This window comes from Brassica napus, chromosome A9 (assembly GCF_020379485.1).
Source record: "Brassica napus cultivar Da-Ae chromosome A9, Da-Ae, whole genome shotgun sequence".
In the NCBI taxonomy this organism is placed as follows: domain Eukaryota; kingdom Viridiplantae; phylum Streptophyta; class Magnoliopsida; order Brassicales; family Brassicaceae; genus Brassica; species Brassica napus.
This window is the reverse complement of record NC_063442.1, coordinates 17,217,437-17,245,106: the sequence shown is the minus strand read 5'-3', so window position 1 is coordinate 17,245,106 and position 27,670 is coordinate 17,217,437. Positions and strand designations below refer to the sequence as shown.

Sequence of the window (27,670 nt, the reverse complement as noted above, 5' to 3'; positions counted from 1 at the left end):
CCAACGTCGGTGTGGTAGTCATAGCGGTCTTGAGGGCTGAGAAGGCTGAATCTGCCAGTGACGTCCATTCGAATTTCCCTTTTTTCAGTAAATTAGTCAGCGGCCGAGCGATGATACCATAGTCCTTTACGAACTTCCTATAGTACCCAGTGAGGCCGAGGAAGCCACGTAGCTCGGTGATAGTCGTAGGTGGAGGCCAATCAACCATAGCTTGTATCTTGGATTGATCAACTTTCACTCCTGCTGCCGAGATGATGTGCCCCAGATACTCCAGTTCCTCACGACCAAACTCGCATTTCTTTTGCTTAACAAATAGCCGGTGTTGTTGCAGGAGAGCAAAGACGATTCGAACATGCTCAAGATGCTCCTTCCATGTACGACTATATACCAAGATATCATCGAAGAAAACAAGGACGAACTTACGGAGATGTTCACGGAAGACTGAGTTCATGAGTGCTTGGAACGTCGACGGCGCGTTACACAGGCCGAAGGGCATGACTTAGTATTCGTAGTGTCCACTGTGGGTACGAAAGGCTGTCTTCGGAACGTCAGAAGGATGGACTCGCACCTGATGATACCCAGCGGTGAGATCCAGTTTGGTGAAGATAGTGGCGCCATGGAGTTCGTCTAGCATGTCTTCCACCGTCGGAATTGGAAATCGATCCTTAATAGTTGCCGCGTTGAGAGCTCGATAGTCTGTGCAAAATCGCCAAGATCCGTCTTTCTTCTTCACCAACAGCACCGGTGATGAGAATGGACTCGAACTGTTGCGGATGAGTCCAGTTTTCAGCATCTCGTTGACTTGTTTTTCGATTTCCTCCTTCTGAAAGTAGGCATATCTGTAGGGTCGCACGTTTACCGGATCAGAGCCCTCCTTTAGAGTAATATGATGCTCGATATCTCTTTCTGGTGGTAGTGTGGTGGGTGTATTGAAGATTCCGGCGTACTGTTGCAAGAGCGTAGACATTGATTCCGGGATCGGGATGTTGTTTGTCGGCGTCTGTTGAATACTCAGCGCGAAACAGGCCTGCCCTTTTCGGGCTTCACGGGCCACCTCTTTGGATTGGGCCTGTGTAATCTTTCTATTTGCGAGGCCTTGTATCCTGACCGCTTTATTGGCCCACATGAACTCCATAGTCTGTTCCTTCCAATTACATAAGGTCGGGCCCAATTGCGATAACCATTGAATTCCCAAAACGACATCGAGACCTGTTAGGGGAAGAACATAGAGATCGACGGCGAAGGTCAGGTTATCGATCACCGTGGTTACTGCTCGATAGACGCCGTCACACCGGAGCGGGTGGCCATCAGCGACTTGTACCTTGAACTCCTTTGTCGGTGATATCTGTAGATTCAATCGATTAGCCACCTTCTCACTGATAAAATTGTGGGTTGATCCACTATCTATCAGTGCAACGAGATTCTGGCCACTGATCTTCACTGGTGTGCGTAGTGTTTGTGGTGTATCCCAGCCAGTGAGAGCTTGTAGCGTTATTTCCGCTTCGTCGGTTTCATAGGTTTCCTCGTCCTCGTCGGTTTCATCTTCCGCCCCCACCATGAGAAGTAGTTGAGATTTTTGACATTTATGTCCCGGGGTATACCTCTCATCGCAGCTAAAGCAGATTCCGAGACTTCGTTTCCGCTTGAGTTCCTCCCAACTCAACCGCTTGGGTTTTGATGTCTGGTCCTGGTTGGCTGTTGAGTTGTTGTTGTTCGCATTGGGTGGTGGTGGTGGTGATGCCTGAGAACTGCGCGAGTTCCTGTTGTTGGTTGGAGTAAAGCGTCGGTTGCGCTGGAGCTGTTCATCACGCATCCGTGCTAGTTCCACCGTGGCTTTCAACGTTTTCGGTTGGAACATCCTGATGCTGTCGGATATGGAATCTCTAAGTCCACCGATGTATGTACCAATGAGCGCCTTCTGTGTCCAGCCTAACACCTTGTTCTGGAGCTTTTCGAACTCTCGGTGATATTCCCTCAAAGTACCGGTTTGTTGAATCTTGGAGAGAGCCTCATCAAAGTCTTCAGCAGCAGTTGGTCCAAATCGGGCCCAAAGTTCTTCCTCAAATATGTCCCACGTCACCGAGACTCCATCTTCATCGAGAGCTTTTGAAATAGCCTGCCACCATTCATTTGCTTCCTCCTCGAAATGATACGAAGCAAAGCTGACTCTCTGCTCCAGTGGCATTTCTTGGTAGGCGAAGTATTGTTTCGCCTTGCTCACCCATGATGTTGGATCTCCTTCTCGAAACTTGGGAAATTCCATTTTTACATGCCGGCGGTTAGGTCTGTTGTGAAAAAAATTAGGAGTTTCTCCTCTGTGAACGGGGACGGAGGGTGATGGTATCCCCGATCTTCTGGCCCCTCCAGCCGCGCTCGTCTCCACTTCGTGATGACCCGCCATCGTCCCTATTGGAATTCCTCCCTTTGGTGCAATGGACCCTTCCTCACGCAGACTTGACATCGCATCAGTCAGCATCCTCTGGAAGGAGTCTTCCATGCCACGAAACTTTGCAGCCATCTCTTCATCGAGTTTCACATTGATCTTGGCAACCTCATCTTGTACCATCCCGATACTTGCTTCCAGGTCTGCCAATCTCTCTTTGTTGCTTGCCATAACCCTAATATAGCTTCAGGTTACAGCAACAAGGTTGCTCTGATACCAAATGTTGGTCCCAGTAAAAGCAATAAACGAAAACTTAAGAACACTTTGTTTTGGGTAGAAAAGACTACCTCTTTTTAGTTTTTCCATTAGCTTAAATAAAGACAGAAACAACTAACGTGGAGTTCAACTCCTACAAACTTGGAAATGGGAAATATGGAAGAGGTGGTTCCTAAACATAAGGATGACCAATTCTCTTCTTATTGTGCTTAAGATAATTAGACAAAATACTGAAATAAAATGTTGGAGTGGTTTACTCCAAATACTTTCGATTGGGAATTTTGGTACGTGACGAGATCCTCGGGTTTGGTTCTGGTTCATGATCAGCTTCACTTATAGCTGCATCATGCATGTGTTACGGCCTCTGTGTTCTTAGCAAATTATTAATACAATAAAGGGATACATGATAAGTTGATAACAAGAGGACATGATTAAACCTTTTTATCGGTTAAATGATATCATGTTTTGCACTAACTTCTCATTTTCTAACAAACGATGGTGTTTTAGTAGTGTATTAACTATTTTAGTAGTTTTATTCACATATATCCACGTACACATACAAACTACGATGACTAAATAAATGTCTTCTCACTTTGACAAGCTCGAACGTCGGTAGACACGCATGACTTTTTTTTGGCCGGCACGCACATAATTGTTAAGAAGCCTCCTATCATATGACTCTTGCGATTTTATATAATCTGCCAGAAAACAGGTTTATATAAGCATCAGCGTTTAAACACCCAGCTAATGAGAGTTAGACATCTGATGATTAATATATATGCTCTTAAAATATAGTGCATATACGTAAATTTAAATTTTGAAATGAACAAAGAATATAGGCTGAATGTGTCTAAGGTTCAGACGCTCCTATATTCATTTAACCAGATATAATGATAAAAATTTATATTTGAACTCAAGGGAATTTTTAATGATATACTATAAAATTTTCTCAACAATAAAAAGAAAAAAAAGTTTCTCAAGAATCATATTTTTAATTTGTTGTAATTTTCTGTTTAACATAAAGTTATTTGGACCGAAACTCAACTAATCCCCCAGTGGAATGGGGATAATACTGATGACTAGTTCGATCCCAAGTTTTTAATAAGGGCCTAAAGTATGACTCCATCTTCGTATAGACAAGCAAACGAAAATTTAGTTTCTGGCTGAACTCAAATCCAAAATCGATGAGTTTACGTCTTTTGCCAAATTTTCTTTCTAAAAAAACTTGTTGTAATTTTGCTAATAAATTTAACTATTATAACTATCTGAAAGACATGTGTCACTTGAATTAAAACTCTAACATAGTTTTTTGGAGAAAGAAAGCTAATAGAATTTTCCATTAAAAACATCTCTTCTATCTCTCTTATTTTTACTCGCTCTGTTTTTAAAAAATGCATATTTTAGACTTTTCACATATATTAAGAAAATTTATTAAATATGTATTATTTTTTGTGAATAACAATTTTTCATAACTTTTGGTCAATAAAAATTCAATAAACACCATTAATTTTTTTGAAACTTGCAATTTTTCATAAAATCATACATTGAAAAGGTAAAAAATGTATCTTTTTGAAACAATTTTTTTTCCAGAACATACATCTTTTAAGAACGGAGAGAGTAATATTTTTGCCAACTAAAGGTGACCTAGAGAACAAACTAGGGTTCCGTTAGTATTACTATTTGCAAATCCATAAACCATGAAAACTGCTTAAATAAATAGCTAAGAGCCACTTGGGTAATTTATTAATGATTTTCCTACGTTCTACCCTTTATTTGATTTGTGATTAGGGATTCGTCCACGATTCCCACCTAAAATTTATTAGTTTTGTTTAATATTAGTTTTTTATGTGAATGAATTAGTTATATTTTTTTTTTTTTTGGTAAAAATGAATTAGTTATATATTATGTATGAATCATTATTTTCTTGATTGTTTGTTTTTTATTATTAGTTTTGGTTAAAAAAATTTAATGTTGAAATATTCAACGTCAATCTATTACGATTACCTAAATTTCATAATTTGATTATTGAGATGATTTTAGTGGACTATGTTCTACTTTATTTTGGTAAAATGATCTTTTAATATGTTAATTTTTTTTAGTTCATGTGCTTTTATTTATGCTATTTCTTTTGTTACGTTTTTTTGTATTGTATCTGTATTTCGGATTTTATAAATATATATTTATTTTCATACCAATATTGACTTTATGCTTGAAATGTTTTTAAGATGTAAGTTTAAAAAAATGAAATTTATTTGGATACTTTATTTGTTATACCTTGTTATATTATGTTTTTAATATTAAATTTTCGTTTTGATTATGTGTAATGTTTTGTCATAGTTTGTCTCAATTTCTTGTTAGTGTTCCGCACCCTGAGTTTAATGGTAAAAATAGGAAAACAAACTGTCATATTTTTGTTCTTGAAAACTATTTTTGTGAAAAAAACTATCCTAAAAAATTTCTCTAAAATTTACTGTGAAAATAGGCAATTTGGTATAGAAGATTATAATACACTCCCTCCCTCCCCAAACTTTTATGCCCCGCCCCCTCTTATTTATGTTTAAATAGCTAATTGTATGTGTTTTCTATATTTATTTCTACAAAAATATTTTGACCCCGGTAACATGATATACTTACATGATTGCCAAAAGAATAATTAGATAAGTATTGGTTGATTGATGAAGTGTTAAACTGTATTCTGTTTTTCCATATGACTCGAGAACTAGTTCGGAATTCAATCTGACAATTCACTGTTATAGAAAAACAAAAACGAGTCAGAGAGTGAAAAAAAAAACACTTTTTGGCGAAAAGTACATATCATGCTTTTACAAGAATTATATAAGAAGTCAAAGAATGACCGGGTCCCATGGTGAGACAGTCAAGAGGATCTACCGGTAACACAAGTTTATTTATAGTAACCCCTTGTGAGACCCCAGCCGGTCACCGGTCAGAACTACATGCAGCTGTGAGTTATCTCATTCCCATCTCATTTATCTCGTTGACTTTTTTGATAAGTTTTATCTCGTTGACTTAGCTCGACCATTGTCTATTTTTGGTTTACATGATATTAACTCGTTTGAAACAGATATAAATTATGCGTGGAGGAACAAATAAACTACATACTATACGCAAACCTAATACTATACATGAAAGTCGTGACATATTAAATGCACATAAATGAAATCTGTAATGTAATGATTGTACACGTAGAAGTATTTTTGTTAACATATATTTTCATTTCCAAATTTGTAGCAGCAATTTTAGAATTATTTTTTACAATACTTTAGTCAAAGTTCAGTTTCTACATTAACAATCTGTTAAAATCTAAACCTCTGCCAGTTTCATATCTAAATTTCACTCACCTAGCGATTTTTTTTTCCAATCACCAAAACCTAGCGATTTTTAAGTGTTGGTGTTCATGTTACTTTCGATTCAGAAATTGTTAGTAAAAATACTAATAAGGTTTTACTCTTTCATGCACACATACGTATGTATGTAGGCAGGCTTGTATAGTATACTAGCATTTTTAATAAGATTAAGAGAACTTAAAACCTTTTTCAGTCCACATGATACTTTTTTCAACTATTGTTCGTTTTCTTTTTGGAAACTGTCGTAATATTTAATATATTTTTTATGTTAAAAAAAATATTTAAATCAGAGATGTTAAATTTACTTTGTTTTATTACAGTTAAACTATTATTAGCTATGTAAGATTGTAGAGATATGATATACACATTTTTAGGTAATACAGTGTACCGAGTCTTTTTAGTTTAAACAAAAGAAATTCAACATTTTCGTCCATGTGTTGAGTTTATGTGATTTATTTAACAGGCTTTAATTGGAAATAAAGCTTTTAATATTTTCAATCACGTGGAAACCGCCGATTGAATTGCTATCGGTGAGATTCAATTCTATTTTCTGACTTATTAAATCCATGAACAAGTCAAAAGTCTTTCTTATAAAAAAAGAGAGAGAAGGAAAATCATTTTAAAGAAAATTTACCAATTTAGTCAAAAAATAGCAAAATCTACATTTCACCTATGATAAGAATTCCTTGAAAAAACTTCTTCCCTAAAAATAGATTTCTTCTCTGAAGCTCACACATTGACTTGATCAACCAATGATTCAGAGTTTTAGTTATTAGGAAAAAGTCTTTGAACAAAATTAATATAGGTGATATTAATTATTCGGTAGAGCAGATTAATCTATATATAATATATATACTAATGTAATCCAAATATAACTAACCGTTATTTAAAAAATTAATAAAATAATAGGATGATTTATTAGTTAAAATACATATAAGATGATATAAAATAATATATATAACACTGAGTTTTCTAATAAATATAAAATCCAATATGAATTTTTGACATGTTTTATCGAGAATGATTTTTCAGTTCACTTATTATAACAAAATTCATGGATTAATAATATATTATTTGTGTTATTCTACTTATGATAAGCTGCTACATTAAGTCTTGCGATATTTTAAATTAAAAGTAATTGATAGTATATGTATATAAAATATTACTTTATGATCCATCTCATTTTAGATGTAGAACACGCAACACTCGTCAATCCTAACTTAAGATAGTGCATCAAAGAACTGGGGCAAATTCTTTCGCAGAAAGGAGCTTCCGTACTAGAAGAAATAACACATTTTTGGGTAAAATGCTAAGATTAAAGAACGCAATTTTTATATAAGAAGAGCATAAAACAGCAACAAGTGACAATATATATATAAACAAAACTAATAAAACGTCCTTCATAAACCATAGCTCATCTGGTAAGCAACATTAAGGTTTTTCTCATTTTGAATTGTTTGACCCAAAAAAGCAGCAATAACACGTCTCTATTATAAAACTCAATGGTTGGATGGGATGATGTGTTATTGATATAAGTCAATGCTAGATGGTAGACAAATGACGTCGATACTGACGAAAATGAACGAAAACAAGTCTCCACAAATATATTTCCACGAGAATCCAAATTAAAATCTAATATTACTAATTAATAATATATAAATACGTAAAACAAATATAGACACAACAATACTTAAATAATAATTTATGCCTTTTCTCAAAAAATACTTAAATAATAATATTCTGAAAGAAAGATTAAAATGTAATATATCTGAGTCGACCGTGAATACCGTATTTGTAGCCGAAGCATTTGGTCTCATATCCTCGTCTCTAACCACATACTCGACAAAGTATCTCTTTTTCTCTTTCTTCTACGATATCTTCTTCGTCACCTCTCTATATATGGAGGATTGGATATGGTGCGGAACAATCACACACACGCACACACTAAGATAAATACGTACCTTTTCTTATCCGGCAGCTTACACATCCTCTTTACTTACTAGGGTTTCAGATAACATATCAAGCAAGATCATCGTCCGTACTTACTGATCATATACAAAAAAATCAAAGTTGTCTATCAAGAACTTAGAATTATCTATATATATATATAGAGAGATGTTTCGTTTTCCAGTGAGTCTTGGAGGTCAAGGTGACAATTTGAAGCAGACACAACCATCGGATGAGCAGCATCATCGGCCAATAATGGATGAGGTTGACTTTTTCAGGTCGGAGAAGAGAGATGATCAGAATGTCATCACCGAGGAAACTCATAGGCTTCATGTCAAAAGGGAAAATTCACGTGTTGACGATGATAATGATCGTTCCATGGGTATCAATGTAAGTATTTTTCTTACCATCCTATAAGTTTTTTTTCCAGTGTTTAGCAATTATATTATAAAGTACTTTAAACATTAAATTCGTTATAGATGGAGAGTTTGTGCGTTAATCTTACTATATTTATTGTAAATAGACTGGACTTAATCTTCTCACTGCGAATACGGGAAGCGACGAGTCATTGGTGGATGATGGATTGTCTGTTGATATGGAGGAGAAACGTACAAAGATTGAGGTACACTTATCAAACTAGTAGGCTCACTTTCTTTCCCAAAAAAAGATAACTGATTTTAGTTTTTTTTTTCATTAATTACTACGAAACCAAAATTCAAGATAAGTAATCAATTTTAGTTACGGGGACCTAATTTTGAGCACTAGAATTTATACCTTCCGAGCCAATATGAACAGAAACGAAAATAGATTGTCAAAATCAATGAAAACGATATATCAATATATATATTAAAGATTTTAAAATTTTAATTATATTTGTATTTTTAACTGGCATCTATTTTCATATATAATTTGTATAGTAGACATTGTTGTATATTAGTTCAATGTATTTCAAGAAAGATTTACCCTTTTCAATATATTTTTCGGGTATAAATCAATAGAAAATATTTAATTAGTCTAAACTATTATTATGGCGGTGTTCAACAAATGAAGAATACACAACTTCGAGAAGAGCTAAAGAAGTCGAATGAAGAGAATCAAAGACTAAAGGAAATGCTAAGTCAAACAACCAACAACTTCAACTCCTTGCAGATGCAACTTGTTGCTGTCATGAGGCAAGAAGAAGATCATCATCACCTGGTAACTAATACTATTGTTAATATCCATCATAATATTTAATTTAATCATCATTTCAAACAATTGTCAAGCTCCTCCCAACTTTAGTTAAGGTTTTGAACTCTTGTTTTCATCAGGCTACGATCGAGAGCAAAGACAAGGACACTAACCGACATGAAGCTTCTGAGATGGTTCCAAGACAGTTCATTGATTTGGGACTACCATCTGCTGAAGTATCATCCGATGAGAGGATAACGGTTCGGTCAAGATCTCCCCCATCCCTTCTAGAAGACTCTAGCTCACGTCAGCGCGCAAAAAGAGTACTTGAGATAGAAGAAAGCCCAGAGAACGAATCGAACGGCTGGGGAAACCCTAGCAAAGTTTCGAAACACAATGCCTCTTCCAGCAATGGCAATGGAAATGCTATCGATCAATCGGCCGCTGACGCCACCATGCGTAAAGCCCGTGTTTCGGTCCGTGCAAGGTCCGAAGCTCCCATGGTAACAAAAGGCTTTAGTCTCTCTAGCTTTTAAAGACTGACCTATCAAATGTATTTAAGGTCTAACATGCTAACCTCGGTGATAATGATTTACAGTTAAGCGATGGATGTCAATGGAGAAAATACGGACAGAAAATGGCAAAAGGGAACCCGTGCCCTCGAGCTTATTACCGCTGCACGATGGCCGTTGGATGTCCCGTTCGTAAGCAAGTACGTTATTTAACATTTGCTTTCTACATTAATGTAAACCATTAGACTAAAATTTTTGAATCCATGATTTTAACCAGTATAGATGTCTTAAATGAATAATATTACATGTTGCTCCTATTATGGTGATTAGTCAATTTTTGGCTCAAGATCTCAAGGGTACACTTTTAGAAATCTCGGATGAAACTGGATTATCAATTTATTGAATAAAAAGCTTATTTTATTAATTCTACACCCAAATAAACAAAATATTCTTAAAATACTAATATTTATCTCAAACTTTGATGAAAATGAATGAAATAAATTTATTTCATTTTTTATATCTTATTATATTTTTTTGTTTATTCTATCCATTCATTTCCCATCTTTTCATTTTAATGCTTACCACAAGTATGAGAGGGCCAATTTTGATGATCTCATACCCCCTCATGGCAGCATACATCCCTACTGGATCATATTTATACATTTCAAACATATGTTTTCGGGTTCAGTCAAATGCACAAGTACAAATTGACGTATTTTTTAACTGATTAATGATCCATCAGGTGCAACGTTGCGCAGAAGATAGATCCATTCTCATAACAACCTACGAAGGAAACCATAACCATCCATTACCTCCGGCAGCTATGTACATGGCTTCAACCACAACCGCAGCCGCAAGCATGCTCCTCTCAGGCTCCACAATGTCGAACCAAGACGGTTTAATGAACCCAACAAACCTCTTCGCTCGAACCATGTTGCCTTGTTCCTCAAGCATGGCCACGATCTCAGCCTCGGCCCCATTCCCAACCATTACACTAGACCTCACAGAATCAGCATCCAACGTTAACGGTCCGACGAATAACAACCCACTGATGCAATTCTCTCAACGGTCTGGTTTCGCGGAGTTGAACCAATCGGGTTTGCCTCAGATGATGGGCCAGGCTTTGTATTATAACCAACAACAGTCCAAGTTCTCCGGTTTGCATATACCATCTCAGTCGCTGAACGCTGGCGAGAGCGTCAATGCTGCTATGGCCGCCAATCCGAACTTTGCAGCGGCTCTGGCCGCAGCCATCACGTCTATTATCAACGGTTCGAGTAATCACCAGAATGGGAGCAGTAACAGTAGTAATAATAATGTTACGACGAGCAGCGGGGACAGGCAATAGCATTTTTTTAAAAAAAATTGTTTTAGGTTTGTTTATCGGCCGATTTTGAATGGTTTAGTCTTTATTTTGGATTCTAGTTATGGCTTTTTAGCTTCTTCATTTTTTCCTATCAATAAGAGTCTTGATAGCAAAATTTTCTCGTTGCTTGGTAGACAATTTTGTTCTGGAATATTAACTGCCTTTAGAAAAACAATCTCTTAAAAAGTTATGTGGGCTAACAAAGTGCTAGGATTGAGGCTTGTAGCTTGAGGCGTAACGCAAGCTTTCAGTACATTAAACTATTGAAGTAACTAAGGAGTGAGCAAAGGCCCAAACAGAATCGGACCCAATGACATGATAGTTGGTAGTTTACCAGCTCAAGTTATTAAGCTAATGCGGAGATGAACTTCTTAAGTTGGTTCCAAGATTTGGCAGTAAATTGTTCAGGGTCTGAATGAAACTAATGAAACCTAAAGGGGTTAAATGGATAAATATGAAAATGGAAGCTTTAGCGAAACGTTATTTGCGTTTATAGGGTCCCACGCAGTGTCAACAACGTGAAGGCGGTTTTGCTTGTGCCACAAATCAAAGCAACCTTATATTTTCTATTTGCAGCAAACACCAATCAAACAACCCATCTATTTATTTTCACTTTTTTTTAAAACAAAATATGTCTAACCTTTCAGTATTTATATTTTTTTTAATCATTTTCATTCTATGATGTATGGAGTAACTATAAATATGGTGTATAATATAATTAGAGTGAAGAAACTGATTTGTAGACGTGACTGTAACAGAGTGATATGCCTAGCTGTAGACACTCATGGTTTCATCAGCGTGAAGCGTACCTAATGCTAGGCAAACTTAAAACAGCTAATATTAACAGCATTTATAAAAAAAAGTCACCCAGACAAAATTCCAAGTAGTAAATTAACAACTTATTAACAGCAGCATTACCATCGATATTTATTTTTTGATAAAAAAAATAGTTAACAACAATAATAATTTTCTTAAAGTAATTTCATTCTAGTTTTTAGTTTCTTAAGTATTTTAAAGTACTTTAAATGAAAAATATCAGGAAATTTGTTTCTAATTAATAATAGTATATTTACTTGTTGAATATATCTTACTCTTTTTATGTTGAGAAATAAAAGAGTTTCCAAATGATGATTTGTACTATTTTATATTATTTGTTCAGTTTTAATCTCTTATTTTGAAATTACTTAGATTTATTACTAAATACTAAATACTAAGATTTTCAGTCTTCTCTAAAATTTCTTCCAAATTAAATTATCACTCGCTAGATATTCTGAAAAAAGTTTGAAATCAAAAGTGTACTTGAGTAAAAGATAGATTAATGCACACTATAAAGTTCTTCCTTGCACACTTAAAACACAATGACATTGGAAAATAGACGTAACTAACATATAAAACCCTAGAACATGACAAACGTTACTTGAAGCATCCCATATATTGTGCAAAAATTGCTCTACAAAAGTTTATGCAAAATGTTATAAGCTTTTACTTTACATAATTTATGACAATATTTGGGATCAAAATGAAAATAAGATAGTACAACGGTGGTCATACTAAAGTGAAAATGCTCTTTGTTGTTTAAAAGAAGCAAATTTTGCTGATCTGTCTATAGGCCCACGCAACCCAAACATGGTTTGATTAACGTGACGCTTGCTTATAAATGTAATACACAATTAATTTTACTTTTAATTAATTCCTTCATATCGTTACATTTGGAAGCAACAAGTATCCATTAATTGATACCGAATGGATTGATACTAGTAAATATTGCATTCTTGTTTCTCTAGTTTCTCTTTCAAGTCAATTACGTTATAAATATAAAGAGTCTCTCCACCAGTCTTCTTGCACTCGAGTTTTCTTCTTCATCCTCTTAAGGTTTCAGAATCGGTACTATCGTTCTCGGTGAGTGTTGTTTCACTTCTTCTCTGTTTTCCAGATTTCTTACTTTTGTCCAAAAATTTCAGGGACTATCAGATTATTCATCAATTTCTTTCTGTTTTTGAAAACTGAAATGTAAAAAAGCTTAAAATTAATTTACATTTTTATTGGCTTGAAACTTGAGAGATACCTTAATCAACAATATTAAAGTTGGTAAATCAGAAACTTAGTGAAAATCTGCTTGATTCTTGGTATGTAGTAACAACAATTTTTTACATCTGTGATTGGTAACAAATTATGCTGCAGTGATGAACAAAACAGTTTCAGTTTATTAACTCCTTTAACATCTTTAAGATCTTCTGTTTCTACCTTAATTTGTAAATATGTTAGAAGTCCAAGGGCCTGTGTTCTGGTCCTGTAATTAACCAGTCTTGAATCTTTGATCTTTTGTTGAGAAACTCGGATTAGTATATCGTTTCTAAGGTGTACAAGATCGTCTGAGTAAGACCCATAATGGTCTGATTTAGAAGAACTAGACTTTTATTGTTGCACATGTGTTTCTTTCATTATTAAAACAGTAACAACTAAAGTTGTATGTGATATTGTTATATGATGACAGGTTAAAATGGGAACTCGGTTCCAGTCCTTGCTAGCGTTCTTGCTTTCATGTTTAATCTTTATATCCGCGGCTTCATCATCTGAGCAAAAAGGCGATGGAACGCTTAGAATTGGATTGAAAAAGAGGAAACTAGACAGGGCCAACAGGCTAGCTTCTCAGCTATTCTTGAAAAACCGAGGATCTTGGTCTCCCAAAGATTATTTTCGCCTGAACGATGCGAATTCAGACATTGTTCCACTGAAAAACTATTTGGATGCTCAATATTATGGTGAGATTACCATTGGTACTCCACCTCAAAAGTTTACAGCAATCTTTGATACTGGAAGCTCCAATCTCTGGGTACCATCGAGTAATTGCTACTTCTCGGTACGCTAATTACTTGTTCTTAGGAATCCATACTAAAATGTTTTATATCCTATTGTCTTCTTTATCTCAATGTATGAAAACATAACACTTTTATTTAGATTGCTTGTTATTTTCATTCAAAGTACAAGGCTAGGGACTCATCCACGTACAAAAGGAACGGTTGGTTACTTGATCCTTGAGCTTTTTAACAATAATATTCATTTGACAACATATAGTTTTTGGCACTAAAATTATTTTACATTTACAGGAAAGCCTGCGTCAATCCGCTATGGGACAGGTGCTATTTCTGGTTACTTTAGCAATGATGATGTTAAAGTTGGTGGTCTTGTTATCAAGGATCAGGTAAAAACCCTACTCAACAGCTTTCATATCTCAGAATAATCTTGTTTTGTTTTTGTTTACATATCTTATTGCTATTTCTATATTACCACAGGAGTTCATAGAGGCTACTAGTGAGCCTGGTATTACATTCTTGCTAGCCAAGTTTGATGGTATCCTAGGGTTGGGTTTCAAAGAGATCGCTGTAGGAAACTCAACTCCAGTTTGGTATGAAAAACACTTTCTTTTCTTTATTCATTTGATTATGAATGATTATATGATGTGAATATGTTATATATCATAAATAGGTATAACATGGTAGAGAAAGGTCTGGTTAAGGAACCTATTTTTTCCTTTTGGCTTAACCGTAACCCGGAAGATCCAGAAGGTGGTCAGATTGTTTTCGGTGGAGTTGACCCTAAGCACTTCAAAGGAGAGCACACTTATGTTCCAGTGACACGTAAAGGTTACTGGCAATTCGACATGGGTGATCTCAACATTGCTGGCAAACCAACCGGTAAGTTAAAGCTTCTTGAAATGTTTCAATAACACCCCGTGGCTAATGAACCTCCCATGCTTATATACCACAAACCGGGATATTACAGTTTCAGTCTCACAAATGGATTGAGTCTTTAAGTTGACGCAATCTGTGCATCTATGTCATTCAGGATATTGTGCTAACGGTTGTTCTGCCATTGCTGATTCCGGAACTTCTCTTCTCACTGGTCCATCGGTAAGAGGAGCTGAGAGGGTTTTGTAGTTTATTCACTATAAAAAACATGCTGAATAGTTTTTTGTTATTTTTTCTGTGACGAATAGACTGTCATCACAATGATCAATCATGCCATTGGAGCAGTAGGAATCGCAAGCCAAGAGTGCAAAACTGTAATAGGTCAATATGGACAAACCATGTTGGACTCCCTTGTCTCTCAGGTGGATCCGAGGAAGGTATGCTCTCAGATAGGACTTTGCGGTTTTGATGGTACACACAGTGTGAGGTCAGTACTTACATAGTCCATGAGAAAAAAGAGATGTCTCTAGAACATTAGTTAGCAAACTCAAACTGATTCATGTTCTGTATGCAGTATGGGGATTAAGTCAGTTGTAGAAGATGGAGTATCGAGTCTTCTAAACGAAGCCATGTGCAGCGCTTGTGAAATGGCATCTGTGTGGATGCAGAGTGAATTGTCTCAGAATCAAACACAAGAACGCATACTCGCTTATGCTGCCGAGGTGAGTCTTGAAGACTTGTTTTGGACGGACAAACATTTGAAAAAAAAAAACTCAAAACTCTGTGAATTTTTTTGTAGCTTTGTGACCATATACCAAATCCAAACCAACAATCAGCAGTAGACTGTGAGAGGGTTTCTTCAATGCCAATAGTCACATTCACAATTGGTGGGAAACCCTTTGATCTCTCACCCCAAGATGTAAGACTTCTCATTCTGAAGATGTTTGTTCGAGTCGGTTTATAAATGGATCCTAATTCCCGGTTTTCGGATTGATTTATAAAATTTCTATTAATTAAAAAAAAAAGGCACTTCTCATCACTTTCAATCTTTTCTTGGGTCAGTACATATTCAAGATTGGGGATGGAGTTCAGGCTCAGTGCACCAGTGGTTTCACCGCCATGGATATACCTCCACCTCGTGGACCCCTCTGGTAATTCTCATTTCCAAAAACTAATCTACTATGACCAAACAACTCTAATCTGTTAACATTAATTTGTTTTCTTTGTAATTTTGCAAAAATGCAGGATCTTGGGTGACATCTTCATGGGACCATACCATACTGTGTTTGATTATGGGAAAACAAGAGTTGGATTCGCCAAAGCTACTTAAAACAAGGATCTCTTCTTTTATTACCATTTATTTATATGTTTCTGAATGTGTGTTTGAACAATCCGAAATGTTTGTAATAATTTAAAAAACCATTGTTATCATCTTAATACAGATTCTTATTCGTTTTCACCCTTTTTAATTTACTTTTTAGACATGCTTTAACTTACAGAAAAAACAAAGATCATAGCTAGTTCTTGCTTGATGTGTTTCCCTGATCACTTAGCCTTTGCCAAAGCTAGTGTCATTGACCTTGCTCGCAGGGTCAGGAAGATTCCCCTGAAAAAAAAAACAAAACAAGAAGAATGTTGAGCTTTAAGTTTTGGTTTGTGGAGGCTGCAGCAAATATGAGTCATTGTCTTACCAGAAGAATGCGACGAGGCTGTGCAATATGACCCGGAAGTGCAGTGGCACATACTTGTAGTTTACCCATCCCACAATGGGGAAAAACTGTGATTAAATCAAATCAGTAGACATTAAATATGTAACACTTCCAACACATTGAGATAATAGACACAACACTTTCTATCACTTACTGTCCATGCTGTAAGCTGGACTGTTGGGTAAGTCTTCTTGATCCTGTCTCTAACAAGATTCCAAGGAGTTCCTGTTTCATTCAACAGAACCGTATATCACAACTCTTGACACCATCCACAAGATGGTTTTACAAATGGAGTGATAGAAAAGGAACTTACTTTCAATGACTACTCCATAATAGATCATGAAAAGCAAATGGTTCAATGGTGATAATGTCAGTTGTTCCACGATTACCTACCAAAACCAAACGTTTTACATTTAGCATAAACGAAATCATTGAAACATTATTGGACATTAACCTTCTTTGCGACCGTCTTTGTGTCCTTCTTCCCTTGAAAAATCTTATCTAGAGTTGTATGAAAGAAATGCCCTACTGGTCCGAGAAACCCCCCTGCAAATATCTATTGGAGAAGACGACAGAACTCAAACGAAGCTAGGTTTGGTTTGAAAATAGGGTTATTGATGAGAGAAAGATTCAAGCTTTTTACCATTTTGAGAAGAACCCTTCTCAGCTGAATCTTCTGTATCCCAGAGAGTTTTTGTGAAACAACATCACTCACACCGGACAAAACTCCAGCAGTAATCGCCTGCAAAGTACAGACACATTGGCACCAACCTCATAACACATACTTATATTACTACATAACTCACTTCAAGACAAAACCTAAATTCATTAGAGAAAAAAAGTTAACGAGCTATTGAATTCACTCAGATAACCGGATTTTGAAACTGGGTCTGGTTCAAAGACACAAACTTTCAATCGAAAACAACATAACCAACTCTCAATCGATCAGACTAAACCCTAATTTCAAAGAAATAAAACTACATCTCAACGGCTCAACCATATCATTCACAAAGAAGAAGAAGTATAAGAGGAAACCAAAGATCGAACCTTTGTCCTAAGAGGATGTTGCTGAAGTTGTGACAAGTATCGTTGCAGAGTCGTCTTCTTCGCTGGAGATCCCATTTCTTGGATTCTTCCTCTTCTGATTCTCTCTATAGAGTGTACAGTGCCTGGTTAAAATATCTACAACACTTCAATAACACAAAACCGAACCGGTTCAATCCTCACAAACTGATACAATCAAGCAACCCGATCCGGTTGATCTCGGTTTAATAGTATTAAAGACTCGTTCTACCAAGATGTCGGTTAAAATTGGGAGGCATCCGGTTTAGATCAAAACCGCCACAAGAGAATCTATTGATCTCGGTTTAATAGTAGTTTTAAAGACTCGTTCTACGAAGATGACGGGTAAAATTAGGAGGCATCCGGTTTAGATCTAAACCGCCACACGAGAATCTATTGATCTCGGTTTAATAGTAGTATTAAAGACTCGTTCTACGAGGATGATGGCGGGTAAAATTGGGAGGCTTCCGGTTTAGACCAAAACCGCCACAGGAGAATCTATCAACGCCTGAGAATAATTGGTCTTTGGTCAAAATTCAATTTTAATTCTCTATTTGGTCAATTCAATTCATTTAATTTTCTATTCTTATTGTATGCTCTGCCTATCAGCAAACAACTATATATATTTACAGCTACCATCATCATCTCCTTCATCAAACATAATTACAAAACTTCAGAAAAAGTCAAGAAACCAACGTAACAAAACGAATCAAGAACCGGTTTAGTTCTTGTATACACACACCAATGGCTTCATTGCAGGTTTCAAGATTAGTTCTTTCGTCTTCCTCTTCCTGCATGAGACCTAAAGCTGCCGTCTCCATCCCGAAACTGCCGAAATTTAACGTCTCTGTTCCGAAGATACCGACTTTGTCGGTTAAAGAACCGAGCTTTGAGGTGGATGGGTTCATGGAAACCCTTCCTCTTCCGTTGAAACAGAGGAGAGACTCTGATTCTATCCAAAGGGCACGCCTCAATGCGGTTCTTGAAGCAGTTATGGATAGGATCGAGATGCACAAGAACATCGGAGATCAGCGGAACAATTGGAACTCTTTGTTGCTCAATTCCGTCAACATGATCACCCTCACCGCCGCTTTGATGGCTGGAATAGCCTCTGTTAATGTTCACGGAGGAGACTCTGTAACGGCCGTGAAGATAGCTTCGACGGTTTTGTTAGCTTCTGCCACAAGTATCAGTGCCTTGATGAGCAAGATTCAACCGTCGCAGCTCGCTGAAGAACAGAGGAACGCCACGAGGCTGTTCAAGAAGCTCAGAACAGAGCTCGAAATGATTCTTAGAGAAAACGAGGCAATCTACGATGAAGATGTGAAGGAAGCGATACAGAGAGTGTTGGCACTAGACAAAGCTTACCCTCTTCCTCTAATCGGAAAAATGCTCGAGAAGTTTCCCGAAGAGTTTAAACCGGCGACTTGGTGGCCTGAAAAGAAACAGAGAAACCCTAAGACCGGTCTTGCGAACGGGTGGAGTCAAGAACTGGAGATGGAAATGAGAGAAGTGGCTCATGTGGTTAAGACCAGAGACGCAGAGGAGTATGAGAAATTAGGTAACGTGGCGTTGAAGCTAAACCGGTTCTTGGCTATCTCTGGACCGGTTTTAACCGGAGTTTCTGCAGTGAGCTCTGTTTTTATCGGTCAAGATTCCGGTTTAGCTGGAGTTGTGGCGATGACTTGTGCTTCTTTGGCTGCTATTGTCAACACTTTGGAGCATGGTGGTCAAGTGGGAATGGTGTTTGAGATGTATAGAAACTCTGCGGGATTCTTCTCTCTGTTAGAAGAAACGATGAACTCGACAGAGAAGAGAGAGCATGGACAGGTGTTTGAGACAAAAGTTGCGTTGAAGTTAGGGAGAAGCTTGTCTGAACTGAGAGATCTCGCAAAGAAATCTAAAATCTCTCAGGTCAAGGCTAATGAATTTGCAAGCAAGCTTTTCTAGGTTTTAGTAGAGATAACTTCCATTGATTTGTATAGATGAATTCATTCATTCTTTGATTTATTTGAATCGACAAATTTATTTTACTTTTACAAAAGACAATATAAACCGATTGGTATGAAAATTTCACACCAAAAAAAAATGACCAGAACATTTAGAACTTGTTTCAAAAAAAAATTAACATTTAGAACCAATACTAGATTTAGATCCGTGTAGACCCCGGTCGGGTTGGAAAGCCAAAGTAACAAACAACATGTACAATACCACTAGGCTGCTTCAATATTGTAACTACCTGCATATTATTAATATATATATATGATTTTAATTTATTTTTCTTTTTACAAAATAAAATAAAAAATAGATAAAACATAATATTTTCGGGTTTGAAATTATATACCCGAACCGATCTGGAATTGGATGGAACCGACCCGAATCCAAACCGAAATTCTACCAAGTACTATTTGGATATAATTTCTCTATAACCAATATCCCAAAACTGAACAAGTCTTACCCAAAACCAACCAGAATACCTGAAGTCGCAGCCCTACATCATATCATTAAATATTAATAGTAGTTAACTATTAATATTTATTTTATCATATATATATGTACGTATATCTATTTTTACGTTTTCTATAAAAACTATATTATTATATATTTGGTGAAGGTTTTGAAGAATTTGTTTCTTGCACTTGGATTAGTTTTTTTATCCATTAAAGATACTCATGTTATTGACTTTGTGAGAATTAAAGTGAGCGCGATACGTAAGAAACTGATTTATATATCAAATATTATTATAGAGATAGGAAATGCAATTTCTTATAAAATAATAAGAATATTTTTCTTTTTCTAAAGTTTTCCCTAGTTTTAATAGCAACATTTTCCCATTATAAGGTGTTATTGATTTATATATTTTGATTGATTTAGAAATATGCAAATCCGGAGGTTTTTCCTCGGATTTGAGTCTTTGTATTTTTAACTGAAAAATCCAAACAAATCCATTCAAATCTATTATAAAATCAAATATATTAGTAAATCCGTACGATTGAATAACACTTGATTTGATACAAAATTTATGAATCATTAAACCAATAACACATGATTTTAATACAGATTTGAAAATCACTGAACCAATAACACTAGATTTAGTTCAGATTTTCAAATCCATTAAAATACAACAACCATTAAGTATATCTACAGTTTAACTTAAAATGGAATTATTAAAGAGATAATAACTAGAGAAATTCCATAAGATAGCAATTTTTAAGTTTTTGTCACATGAATAGCATTCAATGAGAAAAATGACCAAAATAAATTTTATTAAAAAGATAAAAGTATATTTTTACCTAGGGTTAACTAATCTAGACTTAGCATTCAATGAGAAAACTGCGATGTACTTAGGGCTGGGCAAAAAATCTGGATCCGAAGAACCGAACCGAACCCGATCCGAAAAAGTAGTACCAAACCCGAACCGCAATTGATTAAATATCCGAACGGATTCAAAATTTTGGTATCTAAAGAACCAAAACCGAACCCGACCCGAACCGAAGTATCTCGGGTACCCGAATGTAACCGAAATAGATTTATATACCTAAATATATTACTTATTTTTTAGATTTAATATATATTACAAACATCCAAAATATATAAGATATTTTTAAGTTGTCTAAAATACTTGAAAATATACATAAATAGTCAAAAGTAAATGTTTAAAATAACTAAAATATATTCAAAACACCAAAATGCTTGAAATATGTATTGATTTTCTATCCAAATATTCAAATCAAACCAATTTATATATTATTTTTAGGTATTTTGACATATATTATACAAATTTATATGTAATATATTATTTTGTTTTTTAGATTTTGACAAATTTTAAGCATATAATGAATATTAAAATTTTTAAAATAATTTAAATGGGTTATCCAGACCCGAACCGAACCCACAAAGATCCGAACCGAACCCGAACCGAAATTTAGAAATACCCGAATGGAGCTGAAATCTTTAAACCCGAAAACTCGAAACCCGATTAGATCCGAACCGAACCCGAATGGGTTTCCGAACGCCCACCCTTAGATGTACTTGTAGAATATGGAATGCCTTATCCAAAACTCAGGTTTTTGGTAAATTAAGATGCAGCAAGGAATCAGTTTCTAGGGTTCACAGTGATTAATGGTAGGGTTTGTTCCTTGAAACTTGAACTGCAAGGAATCCATAACGAAGGAGACTTTGTTCATCAATCTACAAAGAAAATGAGTAAACTTGATCAAACCATTATTGATCAAGTTTTCCACAGTGGTGGCTTATTGTTATGCGTCGATGGAAACAGTAACCTCGTGGTGTGGAACCCGTATCTGGGAAAAACCAGATGTATTCCACCTGCGAGGCTGCGAGAAGTGATATCGGATTACATGACATGTTTGGTTTCGGATACGACAAAGAACAATCGTAACCACAAAATCTTAAGGTTTTTCTATGACAAAGACCACCCCATTTTCTATTTCGAATTGTTCGATTTTAAGACTAGTTCTTTGAGGTTTCTTGACATCGAACCAAACTTTGATCTAGATTTTTGTTAAAGTGGTGTGTGGAAACACTTACTTTGTAAACGTTTTACTCTGTTTTGATTTCACTACAGAGAGATTTTGTCATCCTCTGCCGTTTCACTACACAGCTGAGTTTGAAAACGTGGCTCTATCTTGTGTTGGAGAGGAGAAGCTGGCTGTGTTGTATAAACATGAAGGCACAATTGAGATTTGGATTACGACTAACATTGAGCACGATGCCGTATCCTGGAGCAACTTTTTGAAAGTGGAGATGATACCCCTCAACGGTTTTCCGGATGACTTTAGTTATGACACTGAAACTCTAACTGAGAGCTCTTTCATTGACGAGGAGAAGAAAATTGCTGTAGTATGCAATGTATTCGATCATAAACCAACCAAGAGCCACCAGAAATGTTACTCTCAAACCGCTCACATCATTGGACAAGATGGATACCTGAAATCTGTGCCTATAGGAGAATCAAGAAACCATGTACTTGATGAACCACTTGTGTTCTCTTCCTATGTTCCAAGTTTAGTGCAATTAGGAATCAACCAAGAGGAAACACAAAGATCGCTTTTATCAAAGGAAAAGAAAGAAAACATAAGGGGGCAAGTTTAGTTGTATTATTTTAGTTCCTTACGTATAGTTTCTATTGATTTTCATGTCGTTTTATGCAGAACTACTGATGGTCTTGCGTTTTGCTATTTATCATCTAATACAAATCCTTTATAGCTTCCAAATAATTTTCTTTTTTGATTAACAACCAAATCGAACCCAGCTGAAACTAATCGGTCACAGATATTAAGTGAACCGAATTCTCTGAATAACCATCTCAAACAATAATACATTATTAGGCTATCCAACACCGTAGTTCTGTCTTGAATCCGGATGAGGTTAACTTGTATCCCAAGAAACTTGTACAACAAAAAACTCTCAACAGATCGATAACGTGGACGATTTACCGAGGATGCAACACAGTAATCGACACCTCGTCCACCGAAAACTTAGAATCTTTAGACTTATTCATATATCTTTCTGCAGGTTTCACCAAGAGAGGGAGAGTCACGAAAGCAGCTTCTGTAGGGTTAGGAATCGCACAAGTACCGTCTCTTGCAAGCCAAACTATTACAGAGTTCATGGTTGGTCTCTTTGCTGCATTCTCTTGGACACACAACAAACCAATCTGAATCAACTTTACGATCTCGTTTATGGGATGCTCGCTTAAGTAAGGGTCGATTATACTCTGAGGCTCTCCTTCGACCCATCTCTTCCATGCCTGAATCAAAAGAAAATATCCTTCAAGATTTCTTGGCAGAAGTTTAGAAGATAAACAAGAACGAAAATGTGATTCTTACAAAAGCTGGAAGTCCTTCAGCTTCGAAGTTCTTGTTTCTTTCACCACATATCATCTCCAAAAGCATAACACCGAAGCTGTAAACATCAGATTTTGCTGAGAATTGTCCGTGTCTCACGTACTCTGGAGCCATATATCCACTGCAAGAACCAAAATCACGTTCATGGTGATACTAACTTCATCAATTTGTAAGCTTTTATGTAAAACAAAAACAGAGGATCTATGTTTTGTTTAAGAGATTCTGTTAGAAAACAGAGCATACTTACTAGGTTCCAACTACTCTGCTGGTCTCTCCTCGAGTTTCGTCCATGTTAAACAACCTGGCCATCCCAAAATCTGCAACTTTGGGGTTCATCTCAGCGTCTAAGAGAATGTTACTCGCCTTCAAATCTCTATGAATAATCCTCAGCTGAGAATCCTCATGGAGATAAAGAAGCCCTCTTGCAACGCCTTCTATGATTCTACACCTCACATCCCATGTAAGTAGCCAACGTTTGTCTTCATCTAGAGATGCACAAAGAAAAAAAAAATATTTATTTTCAACTAATCTGGTAAGAAAATGGTAATAAAAAATACATTAGAATCGGTCTTGGGAGCGCTTACCGAAGATAAAGTGATCAAGACTTGAATTAGGGACATGCTCGTAAACAAGAATCTCTTCATCTCCTTCATTACAGAAGCCAAGAAGCTTAACAAGATTCCTATGTTGGAGTCTTGTTAAGAGTAAAACCTCATTCTTAAACTCTAAGTCTCCTTGTCCTGACCCTCCAGCTAATCTCTTTACCGCTATCTCTTGTCCGCTCGGTAAAATCCCCTGAAAACCGGTATGACATTATGGACACATATAAATGTTTTGAATATTATCAGTGACAAAAAAAAAAAAAAAAACATATATTACAAGTTTTTATGGAAGTTCTTACCTTGTAGACAGATCCAAATCCACCTTGTCCAAGTTTATTTTCCGCTGAGAACTCATCGGTTGCGATTAAGATCATGCCGAGATCAAATCTTAACATAGATTGACCATCCGAGTCAGAGTTTTCTGCACATACATAAAAACATCTTTCCTTCAAAACAAAACTCCAAAACATCTACTCAAAAGCCACGAAAGTAAACTCACTGTTGATACCAGCATAAATCCTCCTCCGCATCTGGCGATAAGCAATCACGAAAGCAACAAACACGAAGATGTTAATGACTGTTGGAACGACAGCGACCACAATGCTCCACGGTTGAAAAGTTCCTTCTGAAGAAGTGAAGAGTCCCCAAGCAGTTAAGTTTCATGCAAGTCAGTCAACTCAGGGTAAAAATATTTATTTTAGTACCTCCTCCATTTTCAAATACTGTAACATTTTAGAGGAAAACTTTTGTTTCAAACTAGACTAAAAATTTTAATGTAAAATTTATTATTTTTTGTATTATGCTATTTGTTTATCATTGATGGAATTGTGGTCAGAGATTGTATTAACTTGGCTTCGATTCCCCCAGGATACAGTCCGTTTGTTTCACTTACTTGTTTTTGGATATATCAAATTATAATATATTCGTCTAAAATGAATTTTGTCTATTTTTTTCAATTATGTTAACAATTTATTAATTTTGTTGCGTTGATTTTAGTTTTAAGTTTTAGATTTGAAAAAAAAATTATTTTTGGTGAACCTACTTTTATGTATAAAAATCCATTTTAAACTTATAGCTATTTCCTTTTTCTTTATACTGTTTTATAAAAATATGAACATAAATAAAATTAAAAAATCAAAAAAATAATTAATAATATTTATCATTGATGGAATCGTGGATTGATGTTATATAAATAATTAAGATAATTAATGATATTTTGTTTAGAAAACGAAAATGTTTTAAAAAGTTCTTATTGTGGGAATACCTTTCTTGGTCTGAGCATCTTCTTGAAAAGCTCGAGGAGGCGCGGAAACTCTTTCTAGGTTATCAAATGCTCCTACGAAAGGGTATAAGTCCCACCTGAAATAGCAACTAGGAACTGCAATCGTGCTCCCGATTCTTCCCCAGTACTCTTCTAGATTATACCTAACAATCTCTCCCAAACAATACTTACAGTCACCTGAAGATAAATCAGGTGTGCATTGCATCAACATATAAACCTCAGGAGAGTCCGTAAACTCTGCACTTGAGACTCCATAGTACTTCAATGCTGAAGACTCATCAGCCTTGGATGCATCCTCGATTGTTCGATTCGCCGTCGCCCTAAACTCTTCGGTGAAACGGGTCAGATTTGTAGAGGGAAGACTCGAGTGAGGAATGTTTTCGAGTGGCTCAAGCTTTAGTTTTCCATACGTGGGGAGATTTGAGTAACGTACTAGACAAGAAACGTTTGCATCGTTTTCAGCTTCCCAGTGATACGCTTCAGCTTTGCCTTGGCACTGTGTCAACAGGTTCCTACTTACTCTATCGACGCAGCGACGACAATCCTGATCCTCGTAGTGTTTTCGGCAGAGAGCGAGAGCGTAAACTCCGCCTAGCGAAGCGTTGTAGAAACCGCGTTGTGCGATAACGTTTGAGGCAAGAGAAGGCAAGAGAGTCTTGAGGTCGTCGCCAAAGGTTGTGTTTGGAGAGAAGGTTTCGTCGCCGCAGAGGAAGTTAGTGTGAACGCCATTGATGGTCAAGAGAAAGATGAGGAGCTGAATGAGAACTGACTTTTCCATCTATGTAAACAATTCACGTACGATTATTAAAACATTTAGTTTGGCTTTAAATAAAGAGATGTTGATTTGTAAATTAAACAAAGAGTAGATGAAGGAATAGACGTTTCTACTGTCATATCGTTTTCATCAGTGGAAAAAAAAACTTTTTAGAAATACTGACTTTTTTGTGTAGATACGTAAAGAGCAAGGAAGAGACTTTTCTCTACTGCGACGTAAGGGACACGTCGAAACACCTCAGGGAGATGAAGTGTATGAACAGAGATAGAGTCAAGGGCCTACGTGATTCAGTGATTCTTTCTTTCTTTCTTTTTTGTGATTCAGTGATTCATATATGGTCAAATGATGAGAAGGCAATGGAAGTCAAATCAAAAGACTGATTTATTTAGTTTCAAAAAAAAAAAAAAAAAAAAAAAAAAAGACTGATTTATTAGAAATCTTCATATTGCAATTGCTTGTAAGATTGGAACAATTCGAATCATCATACAATGAAACTGAAAATAAATGGTAAGAAAGGAATATAATATTTTGAACTAGATTTTGACCCGCGCTTGGAAAGCGCGGGGTTGTTGGATTTTATTATAATACAAAGTTTTATTATATCGAAAAACATAATTTTTAACAGCTATATAATCTACAAATTAGTTTATTTGATATTTTATATGTACACTTTTACGTAAGTTTCTTTTCGACATGAGAATTATATCCGGATCAAAAAACAAACCGAACAGACCCAAAATTATAGGTTTAGTTCAGGTCCAGAGAAGATAACCTATTGGTTTTTTTTTTGACCCGCAGGTCTTTGTTTGAGTCCGGGTCCTACCCTAGACCCGATCATAAATATGTATTTATTAGGTATATTTGAATATTCCGAATATGTTTCCGATATTATGGATATTGTTTTTAAGTTTTTGGTTTACGATTAGAGTTTTGATTTCAGGTAAATTTTTCAAATTAAAAAAAAATTTGGGTATTTGGATAAAATTTTGGGTATTTTTCAGTTCATCGTATCAGATTTTGAATAAGATTTTAAATTTTTAGGTATTTGAATTTTTTTGGTATTTGTTTGGAGTTTCAAATACTTTTCGTGTTTTGGCTATTTTTCAGATTTTTCATATATTTCAAATTCTTTTAGGATCTTAAATACCCGAACAGATGTGGACCCATTACGTCCATATCAGGTCCAACAACATTTTGATATAGATTTTTAACGTTATTGTACAAAAACATGGTTAATGAAATATTTTTCTGTGTAAAGGTATCATAAGAAATAATATTAAGATCTGTTAAAAATATTTAAAATATTTTATGTTTAGAATGATTAATGTATTATAAGAAAAATAATAAATAGCTATACATAACTCCAACAACTTTTTTATATTAGATTTTTTAAAACTCTTTCTTTTTTAATAGTATTGATTCGTTTTAAGTGAAAAGTATATAAAAGTATAATATCTAAATAAATAATTTTCAAAATCTTGAATAATCAATACTGATATCGTGAAGTCAGGTTAGCTTTACTAGAACCAATGAATTTCTTCATTTTTGTGAAGGTAACATGAATATTCAGAAAAATTATTTTTAAATATGAAAATATTATCAAACTATAGACGGTTGAAAGTTTAGTATATGATATGAGATTTTAGTGGGAAAGTTTATATA

The 27,670-nt window shown here is 35.5% G+C and overlaps 6 protein-coding genes across 7 annotated transcripts; 4 read left to right on the top strand and 2 right to left on the bottom strand.

The window, feature by feature from the left end:
- Positions 1-6,408: 6,408 nt before the first annotated feature.
- On the top strand, positions 6,409-12,480 carry LOC106374910 (WRKY transcription factor 42-like). Its single transcript, XM_013814831.3, has 6 exons — positions 6,409-8,361; positions 8,495-8,593; positions 9,022-9,168; positions 9,282-9,644; positions 9,740-9,853; positions 10,396-12,480. The coding sequence occupies exons 1-6, from the start codon at positions 8,140-8,142 to the stop codon at positions 10,999-11,001; spliced, it is 1,551 nt and encodes a 516-aa protein (XP_013670285.1). The 5' UTR covers positions 6,409-8,139; the 3' UTR covers positions 11,002-12,480.
- A 230-nt stretch (positions 12,481-12,710) lies between these two features.
- On the top strand, positions 12,711-16,167 carry LOC106376996 (aspartic proteinase A3). Its single transcript, XM_013817139.3, has 12 exons — positions 12,711-12,918; positions 13,514-13,879; positions 13,978-14,038; positions 14,127-14,221; positions 14,313-14,425; positions 14,506-14,714; positions 14,866-14,930; positions 15,017-15,195; positions 15,283-15,430; positions 15,508-15,627; positions 15,771-15,859; positions 15,954-16,167. The coding sequence occupies exons 2-12, from the start codon at positions 13,520-13,522 to the stop codon at positions 16,036-16,038; spliced, it is 1,524 nt and encodes a 507-aa protein (XP_013672593.2). The 5' UTR covers positions 12,711-12,918; positions 13,514-13,519; the 3' UTR covers positions 16,039-16,167.
- LOC106376997 (peroxisomal membrane protein PMP22) lies at positions 16,091-17,623 on the bottom strand. The gene is made up of 7 exons (XM_048740786.1): positions 17,465-17,623; positions 17,061-17,159; positions 16,872-16,973; positions 16,731-16,806; positions 16,572-16,642; positions 16,400-16,485; positions 16,091-16,314 (listed from the first exon to the last, which is right to left on the bottom strand). Exons 1-7 carry the CDS (start codon positions 17,537-17,539, stop codon positions 16,254-16,256), a joined length of 570 nt encoding a protein of 189 aa, XP_048596743.1. The 5' UTR covers positions 17,540-17,623; the 3' UTR covers positions 16,091-16,253.
- A 538-nt stretch (positions 17,624-18,161) lies between these two features.
- Positions 18,162-19,851, top strand: LOC106374909 (probable F-box protein At4g22030). The gene has a single exon (XM_013814830.3). It carries the CDS (start codon positions 18,224-18,226, stop codon positions 19,427-19,429), a length of 1,206 nt encoding a protein of 401 aa, XP_013670284.2. The 5' UTR covers positions 18,162-18,223; the 3' UTR covers positions 19,430-19,851.
- Positions 19,852-21,681: 1,830 nt separating this feature from the next.
- LOC125578096 (putative F-box protein At3g49520) lies at positions 21,682-22,594 on the top strand. Its single transcript, XM_048740381.1, has 2 exons — positions 21,682-21,877; positions 22,068-22,594. Exons 1-2 carry the CDS (start codon positions 21,682-21,684, stop codon positions 22,592-22,594), a joined length of 723 nt encoding a protein of 240 aa, XP_048596338.1.
- Positions 22,595-22,755: 161 nt separating this feature from the next.
- Positions 22,756-26,087, bottom strand: LOC106376995 (cysteine-rich receptor-like protein kinase 36). 2 transcript variants are annotated; one of them, XM_022692794.2, is made up of 7 exons: positions 25,216-26,087; positions 24,460-24,576; positions 24,251-24,372; positions 23,934-24,144; positions 23,597-23,834; positions 23,332-23,470; positions 22,756-23,252 (listed from the first exon to the last, which is right to left on the bottom strand). In XM_022692794.2, the coding sequence occupies exons 1-7, from the start codon at positions 26,009-26,011 to the stop codon at positions 22,935-22,937; spliced, it is 1,941 nt and encodes a 646-aa protein (XP_022548515.2). In that variant the 5' UTR covers positions 26,012-26,087; the 3' UTR covers positions 22,756-22,934. The 2 variants fall into 2 exon arrangements, with proteins under 2 accessions (XP_022548515.2, XP_013672592.2); XM_013817138.3 differs by having other exon boundaries at positions 24,451-24,576; positions 25,216-26,084.
- Positions 26,088-27,670: the final 1,583 nt, after the last annotated feature.

Bases quoted from the DNA above. Each gene is read 5' to 3' on its own strand.
- LOC106374909 (XM_013814830.3), top strand. From the start codon at position 18,224: ATGGCTTCATTGCAGGTTTCAAGATTAGTTCTTTCGTCTTCCTCTTCC.
- LOC106376995 (XM_013817138.3), bottom strand. From the start codon at position 26,011: ATGGAAAAGTCAGTTCTCATTCAGCTCCTCATCTTTCTCTTGACCATC. The intron at 24,577-25,215 runs GTATTCCCACAA...TCACTTCTTCAG, and splicing joins AGATGCTCAGACCAAGAAAG to AAGGAACTTTTCAACCGTGG. The intron at 23,253-23,331 runs GTAAGAATCACA...CTTTTGATTCAG, and splicing joins CTGAAGGACTTCCAGCTTTT to GCATGGAAGAGATGGGTCGA.
- LOC106376997 (XM_048740786.1), bottom strand. From the start codon at position 17,539: ATGGGATCTCCAGCGAAGAAGACGACTCTGCAACGATACTTGTCACAA. The intron at 17,160-17,464 runs GTTCGATCTTTG...TGTACTTTGCAG, and splicing joins AACATCCTCTTAGGACAAAG to GCGATTACTGCTGGAGTTTT. The intron at 16,974-17,060 runs GTAAAAAGCTTG...CTTCTCCAATAG, and splicing joins GAAGGGTTCTTCTCAAAATG to ATATTTGCAGGGGGGTTTCT.
- LOC106376996 (XM_013817139.3), top strand. From the start codon at position 13,520: ATGGGAACTCGGTTCCAGTCCTTGCTAGCGTTCTTGCTTTCATGTTTA. The intron at 14,715-14,865 runs GTAAGTTAAAGC...TATGTCATTCAG, and splicing joins CATTGCTGGCAAACCAACCG to GATATTGTGCTAACGGTTGT. The intron at 15,431-15,507 runs GTGAGTCTTGAA...ATTTTTTTGTAG, and splicing joins TACTCGCTTATGCTGCCGAG to CTTTGTGACCATATACCAAA.
- LOC106374910 (XM_013814831.3), top strand. From the start codon at position 8,140: ATGTTTCGTTTTCCAGTGAGTCTTGGAGGTCAAGGTGACAATTTGAAG. The intron at 8,594-9,021 runs GTACACTTATCA...CAACAAATGAAG, and splicing joins AGAAACGTACAAAGATTGAG to AATACACAACTTCGAGAAGA. The intron at 9,645-9,739 runs GTAACAAAAGGC...AATGATTTACAG, and splicing joins CAAGGTCCGAAGCTCCCATG to TTAAGCGATGGATGTCAATG.
- LOC125578096 (XM_048740381.1), top strand. From the start codon at position 21,682: ATGAGTAAACTTGATCAAACCATTATTGATCAAGTTTTCCACAGTGGT. The intron at 21,878-22,067 runs GTAACCACAAAA...ATTTCACTACAG, and splicing joins GGATACGACAAAGAACAATC to AGAGATTTTGTCATCCTCTG.